The sequence below is a fragment of the Penaeus chinensis genome, chromosome 6 (assembly GCF_019202785.1).
Source record: "Penaeus chinensis breed Huanghai No. 1 chromosome 6, ASM1920278v2, whole genome shotgun sequence".
NCBI classification, from domain to species: domain Eukaryota; kingdom Metazoa; phylum Arthropoda; class Malacostraca; order Decapoda; family Penaeidae; genus Penaeus; species Penaeus chinensis.
The window spans coordinates 30,791,432-30,798,931 of record NC_061824.1 but is presented as its reverse complement, the minus strand read 5'-3'; the positions used below and the strand labels follow the sequence as shown (position 1 = coordinate 30,798,931).

At 59.7% G+C, this 7,500-nt stretch overlaps 1 protein-coding gene across 1 annotated transcript in view; it reads left to right on the top strand.

The window, feature by feature from the left end:
• LOC125026244 overlaps positions 1-7,500 on the top strand; it is a gene marked incomplete at its 5' end in the record, with an annotated part of 35,594 nt that overhangs the window by 26,392 nt on the left and 1,702 nt on the right. Inside the window, 6 exon segments of the mRNA XM_047614546.1 lie at positions 1,003-1,180; positions 1,326-1,441; positions 2,281-2,423; positions 2,677-2,809; positions 3,687-3,845; positions 4,491-7,500. The exon segment at positions 4,491-7,500 is cut by the window's right edge and continues 1,702 nt beyond it. Coding sequence (XP_047470502.1) covers positions 1,003-1,180; positions 1,326-1,441; positions 2,281-2,423; positions 2,677-2,809; positions 3,687-3,845; positions 4,491-7,500 — 3,739 coding nt within the window.

Below are 7,500 nucleotides of genomic sequence, written 5' to 3'. Positions count from 1 at the left end.
ATCGGTCTTTCACCGCCGCTAATTCGCGCTATTGATTTCCCGCCTGTGTTTAATCTTCGCTGCAAGAAGGAGTTATGGCGGCCCTTGTGTGTGGGGGGGGAGGGGGGGGGGGGGTAGAGAAAGGAAGGGGGAGAGAAAGCAGAGCTCATTTACCTTCCACCCTCGCCTCCCCTTCTCTTTCTTTTCCTCCCCTTCCCTTCTGTCCCTTTTCCTCCCCTCCCCTTCTCTCCCCTCCACTCCCCTGGTGACACAGGCGGGGTGTGGAGAGGGGAGGGTTGAGATTAAGATGAAGGAGGGGTAGGGGGGGGAGGGGAAAGGGAATTAGAGAGAGATTCAATGGGTGTGTGTGTCGAATACTTTTTCTTTTCTTTTTCATTCCGGTCTCTCGGTTCCTTACTCTTCTTCGGCCTTTTCCTGCTCTCGTTTCCCACATTCCTCCCTCCTCTGCCATTTGCCCTCCACTCCCTGGCCCTCTCCCCCGTGAGGATCCGAGGCTGACCTCCTGTGCCCTTCCGGCCCTCCTCGGGACGGCGCGTAGGTTTGAAGGGCGATGTGTCGGCCGCGGCGGCGGTTGCGGCGGCGGGGATGGTAGTTTTGGTAAAGGCATGTGGTAGCTGTGGTAGAGCATGCATATTTCAGCAAGTAATCTGTGTTAGGTGGAGTGGTGGAGACCGCGGGCAAACACGGCTCTCTCCAGGCATTCATCCGCCAAATGCTTCTGTCAACACGACCCTCCCGACGCTACCAGTGTTGCCAACACCGCCACACACCTCTTCACCCCTGGAGCACCTGATCCTTGTTCTGCTGCGGCGCACCTGTTTCCCTCCCTCCCTCCCTCCCTCCCTCCCTCTCGTCCCTCCTTGCCGCATCTGCGTCCTGCTCGGCGGGGCATGTCCTTCAGGACGCGCCCGTCTCCGGGAATTAAGATTAAGTTTTAAGCTTACCGCAGCTCTTTTCCCTCCTTTGTTGCAGCCCACTCACCGTGGTTTTCTTCTCCCGCAGGCAAAGGAGGTCCTCACGAGTGCGTGGTGTGCAACGCCCAGCTGGAGCACTTCGGCCAGTCCCGGCCGGTGGCGGCGGGCCAGGCCTCCCGCTACGGCCTGTCGGAGGCGCACCTGCCGCCCAACCCCCGAGTGTGTACCTCGTGCAAGTGCCGCGCCACCAGGGTCAGGGTCAGGCAGTAAGTGTCACTGACGTCATGTTCCGTGAGCCTTCCGCCCCAGAATCCGCGGCCTCGCCGTTTGATTCATTGCCGTGTGCCAATAACCCGCGATCGCCGGGATGACGATGTATGCTAATTGGTATTGTTTGTGCGGGTTTTGCAGGTGTCCCATCCCGACGTGCCCGACGCCCAAGTGGAGAGGCAAGCGCCTGCGGCCGCTCCCGTCGCGCTGGGCCGACCTCCCGCCCCAAATCAAAGAGCCCATCATTAAAGAGTTCCGTGAGTATTGCAGACACGTTGATGAAGCCTCGCTCGGCTCGAGGAGGAGGAGCGCTCGGGAGCAGCGCGTTTTTCTGCGTCGCAGGAAGCGTCCCTCCCTTTTTCCATTTTGTGCTTTCGCCTCCTCGATCGTGTATCTAGCCTCTACTCTGATATCAGATTGCGCTCTGTCAATATTGCAAAAGTATTTGTATCCCTTTTTATCCTCTCTTACCCCCTCCCCCCTCATCCCTGCCCTTCCTCTTGCTCTTACCCCCTACTCCTGCTCTCACACTTCATCCCCTTTCGTTCCCCTTCTTCCACTCCCCCTCCCTTTACTCTAAGCCCCTTGTTTCCCTCCCTCGTGCGAAGTGTAACATAGACTGTCCAAAACTCACATCCCTCTAATACCCCACCCCCCCTCGCCTCCATTCCCTTCCCGCCCCTCGAATTTCCCTTATGTGCTTCCTTCCCTTCCTTCTCTTCCATATTTCTCCCCTCCACCCATTCACTTGTCTCTCCTCCCTTCCCCTTCACTTTTTTCCCCTTCCCTTACCTACCCTTGATTTCTAACTCCTTCTCTTCACCTCTTTCTCCTTCCCATCCCTTCCCCTTCCCCTTCCCCTTCCCCTTCCCCTTCCCCTCCCCTCCCCTTCTTTTCCCCTCCCCTTCCCTTCCCATCCCTTCCCTTCCCCTTCCCCTTCCCCTTCCCCTTCCCCTTCCCCTTCCCTTCCCTTCCCTTCCCTTCCCTTCCCTTCCCTCCCCTTCCCTCCCCTTCCCTCCCCTTCCCTCCCCTTCCCTCCCCTTCCCACGTGCCAGCCCTTCTCAGCCGGCCCCCTAACCCGCCTGGGCCCTTGCAGAGATCCCGAGCGACTGCACCAAGTGCTGCTCCGCGTGCCACAACCGCATCACGCGCAAGCTGGGTCCGGACGCCGAGGAGCCCGTGGACCCGAGCCGCTGGTCCGACGAGGATTTGGACGCCCTCCGGTCGGCGCTGCGAGAGGTGAGCAGGACGCTTTGTTTGGTTTGTGCGACTTATTTGTTTTTGGTTTGTTTTTTTTGTTTTTTGTGATTTATTTGTTTTATTTATATATATATATATATATATATATATATATATATATTTTTTTTTTTTTTTTTTTTTTTTTTTCTGTAATGCTGCTGGTCTCTTTCTCTTTTTTTTTTTTTTTGTCTTGGGGTTTGTTTGTTTTTTGTTCTGCGTGAGTGTTGGAATTTAATTTTGGTTTGTTTTGCAGGTCGGTTGCCACTGGTCCAAGGTTGCCGAGCGGGTCCCCAGCAAGACCGAAGGGCAGTGCAAGAGCTTCTACTTCAATTTCAAAAAGAAGTACAAGTTCGACGAGATCGTGGCGGAGTACCGTAAAGCGCGAGGTAAGGAGACCCCCCCGGCTTCTTTCCCCCTCTCTTCTTCTTCGTCTTCGTCTTCTTCTTCTTCTTCTTCTTCTTCTTCTTCTTCGTCTTCGTCTTCGTCTTCGTCTTCGTCTTCGTCTTCGTCTTCTTCGTCTTCTTCGTCTTCTTCGTCTTCTTCGTCTTCTTCGTCTTCTTCGTCTTCTTCTTCTTTTTCGTCTTCTTCGTCTTCTTCGTCTTCTTCTTCTTCTTCTTCTTTTTCGTCTTCTTCTTTTTCGTCTTCTTCTTCTTCTTCTTCGTCTTCTTCTTCTTCTTCTCCTTCTTCTTCTTCCCCTTTTTTTTCTCTCTGATTTGGTTCTAAGTCGTTTATTTTGTGATATGCACATTAGCACTTTTATCATTGCTGTTGCTATTGTTATTATTATTATCATTATTATTATTATTACTGTTGTTTTGATTACTATTATTATCATTATTATTAATATTATAATTGTTACCATTACTGATACTATTATAGCCTTTCGTAATTTTGGATTGACAGTAGTTAAATAAATTAGGTGTATGTAGCATCTTGTAATTGTCGTTATTTTTTTTCTCATTTTCTTTTTTCTCTTCCTCCTCTCCCCTCCCATCACATCTACCCATCGTTCCCATCCGCCCTTCCTCCATTCCTCCCCTCCTCCCTTCCCCCTCCCCTATTTCCCGCATCCTCCCTCCCCTCCCCCCTTCCCACCTCCCTTCCCACCTCCCTTCCCTCCCCCCTTCCCTCTCCCCTTCCCTCCCCCCTTCCCTCTCCCCTTCCCTCTCCCCTTCCCTCCCCCCTTCCCTCCCCCCTTCCCTCCCCCCTTCCCTCCCCCCTTCCCTCCCCCCTTCCCTCCTTGACCCCTTGGCCGTCTCGTAGGCAAGGGAGACGGACCCCCAACGGTGACGGACGAGGAGGAGAGCGGGTCGTCCACGTCCAGTTGCGACGAGGGCCCCCTGCCGGCCCTTCCCGCGGGCCCCGACTCGGACACCACCTCGGCGCCCTCGCCCGGCCCCGCGCACCAAAACAATATCGATGGTGAGGGAGAGGATTGGCGTGTGTGTGTGTGTGTGTATGTGTGTGTGTGTGTGTTTGTGTGTGTGTGTGTGTGTGTGTGTGTGTGTGTGTGTGTGTGTGTGTGTGTGTGTGTGTGTGTGTGTGTGTGTGTGTGTGTGTGTGTGTGTGAGAGAGAGTGTGTGAGAGAGAGTGTGAGAGTGAGTGAGAGAGTGAGTGAGTGAGTGAGAGAGAAAGAGAGTGTGAGAGTGTGAGAGTGTGAGAGTGAGAGAGTGAGAGACGGAGAGACGGAGAAGGGGGTGAGTGAGTGAGTGAATGGACATGCGAACTGACTTTAATTTTGTGAGTGAGTAAAATCTAGCAATTGATAACGTGTGAATCCATCTGCTTGTCAGTCTGTCTATCTTTTTGTTTGTTGTACAGTAACGTTTGTCAAGCCACAGCGAGAGCAGAGGGGATGAGACATGAGCGGGATAGAGTAGTCTTGTCTTTCTGTTGCAACTTGCTAGTATATGCATGCCTGTAGCCATGTTGGAGAGTACATATTAGTTTTGTTTTCTCTCGTTCTGTTATTCATGACTCACACTGCTTTAGGATAAGTTTGACATTTTGCAATATGCCGCGTGCCTTGGAGCGTGTTCACTAATGGCGTTCTTCCCGCGGCTGCAGAGAAGCGCGAGCCGGCGGGGCCCGGCGAAGGCCTGATGAAGGAGCCGCCGCCGCCCGTGGCGCCGCAGCCCCCCAGCGTGCGCGAGGACTACGACTCGTCGGCCACGGCCAGCGCCGACGAGGGCCAGAGCGGCGCCGGCCGGGACTCGCCTGAGGTGCAGCACATCCCCCACCCGGGCGAGCGCAAGCCGCAGCACCCGCCCGCCCACGCCAAGCTCTCGGCCACGCCGCCCACCAATATAGTTCAAAACCCGGATCCCAGCAACGTGCGGGACCTCATCTACATCGCCATAGAGAAGTCCCTGGAGGACCCCTGCTCCTCGAACATCAACTCCAAGGACCCCCCCACCATCGAGTCCATCCTGAAGGCGTCGAACTTCGGGCGCGGGCAGCCGCCGCAGCCTCACGCGGCCCCCGCCCGCCGCGACTTCCACCGAGAGCAGCGCCTGCACACGCCCGGCAGGTACAACGACCCCCGCGACGGCCTGCCGCCCAGCGACGCCAGCGCCTTCGACACACAGGACACGCAGTGCGAGGGACTCGATCTCAGCGTCCGCAAGCGGGACAGGTCGCCGCCCCCGAAGCAGCCGCCCGCGCACCACGCCCACCCGACCCACTTCCACCACCCGCCGCAGCCGCACCAGCCCCACCAGTCCCACCAGTCCCACCAGCCGCCGCCGCCGCCGCCAGCCGCGCCGCTGACGCGCGACCTGCCGCTGACGGTGCGGGGCGGCGCGGAGCTGACCATCACCAGCAAGGAGCCGCCCCCGCAGGCGCACTCCAACTCCACCTACGCCAAGCCGCCGAGCCACGAGCCGTGGCCCTACGCCGACCCCCGCAACAAGTCGCCGTCGGCCTTCATCTCGGACGCGCGCGCGCTGCCGCACCCGGCGTCCTCCATCATGACCAACGTGGCGCCCAGCGGAGCGCAGCCCCTGGTGTACGTGCGCCCGCAGCACACGCAGTCCTCCAAGAGCAAGCCCAGCATGGCGCCGCCGCCGCCGCTGACCGTGCGCAGCCAGCACGCGGCGCAGCAGCCGGTCAGCGTGGCCTCGCGCATCTCCGTCAAGGCCGAGAAGCCGCTGCACGTGGGCTCCATCACGCACGGCACGCCCGTCAACCCGCCGCCCATCGTGTCGGTGCCCATCACGCAGCCGGCGCGCTTCGACATGATGCCCAAGAGCGGCATGGGCAAGGAGGGCGGCTCCATCACGCAGGGCACGCCCATGCACCACGAGCAGAAGCGGATCTCGGGCAACCTGTACAAGGACGTGGTGGGCGTCGTGTACGAGCCGCGGCCCGGGAGCGGCGTCGAGATCATCCCGCGGCCGTCGCTGAACCCGCAGTACGAGCGCGAGCACTCGTACCGCGGGCCGCGGCCGCCCATCTCCTCGGCGCCGCCCACCACCACCTACCCGTACACCAACTACCCGTACGCAGCCCGGCCGCCGTATTCCGAGTCTCAGATCAGCTCCCGCCAGATCATCGCCAACGACTACATCACCTCCCAGCAGATGCACGGGCGGCGCGCCGTGTCCGAGAAGGAGGCGCGGGTGTCCCCCCGCGGGAGGGACCACAGCCCCCAGAGCGACCCCCGAGACCACCGCTCGCTGCCAGGGACCACCTCCGTCAGCAGGATCATGGAGGCGCGGCAAGTGGACCCGCGCACCATCGACATCCGGACGGTGGACCACCGGCCCCCGGAGCTGCGAGGGATGGACCACCGGATGGCCCACGGCATGGACCCCAGAATCTACTACCCCGGAGGGCCCCCGCACGGCTCGTACCAGCCGCCCACGCAACCCTCGGCGCCGGTTTATCACCCTGTCGATCGGGTGTCCAGACCTCCGCCTTCCCCAGCCTCCGCTCGTGACGCCACGCCCACGCCGCCCACGAGTGACCCTGCGCCCTCGCCTCACGACTTCAGGTCTCCAGGTGTGTCCACGCCCACGCCGCCCCCCAGGGTGGGCGTGATTCAGCGTCGGCCCACCAGCAAACCTCCCCCCCACGCTGTACCGCCCAAAAGTATCTCGCCGCAGCTGGAGCCCAACCGCTACTCCCCGCGCCACCCGTCGGGCTCGGACAACTTCCACGCCTTCGTCGACATCGCCGTGGCGCAGCGCAGCAACGTGGGCTACGCCATGCCCGAGATGAGACGCGAGGCGCGGCCGCCGTCCCACCACGAGAACCGGCAGCTGGAGGGCTTCGAGAAGCACTTCACGGACTCGGTGAGGAACGTGCGCACCATAGACCGGGACAAGGGGGAGAGGGGCTACTACGAGGCCGTGGACCGACACAGGATAGCCAAGAACCCCGACGGCAAGGCCAACCTGGAGGCGGAGGTGGCCCGCGACATGGCCGCCTGCTTCAGGAAGGATGACCCCAAGAACGCGCAGGCGCAGAAGCACCGGAACCCCGACGAGACGATGACCGCCGCCAACCTGATTGACCGAATCATAACGCAGCAAATTAATCATAATAGTGGGGATTGTGGCACGGGTGGCGGTGGCGGAGGTGGTGGGGGAGGCTGCAGCGGAGGCAGCAGTTGTGGAAGTAGTGGTGCTGGTGGAGAGAGGGGAGGCAGTGCCGGTGGAGCAGGAGGAGACCAAAGGACGTACAGACGAGATGGTGAAGTGGCATTGCAAGTGGTCGAGTTAGACAAGCGAGTTCGATCTCCTGCCGCACCCATGAACAAGGAGAAGGAGGTGGTGATGGTCGAGGACGGCCCCGAGCCTCGGCCTCCCAACCCCGTGAACCACAAGGAGGGCCTCGGCGCCAGCCTCCACGCCGCGTCCCACCACCCGGGCTCGCAGCCCAAGTCAATGCAGGCGCACCTCGACCAGGTGATCCACCGAGAACTGTCCAGTGGGGACGGGCGCAAGATGGGAGCCCCGCACATGCCATACGGCCGGTCCTTCGAGATCTTGCGAACCGAAGGCCGGCCTCTAGTCGGGTCTGGCGGCCCTCCTGCCGTCACGGTGTCTCAGGTGGGCTACGACCCTTGGAAGAT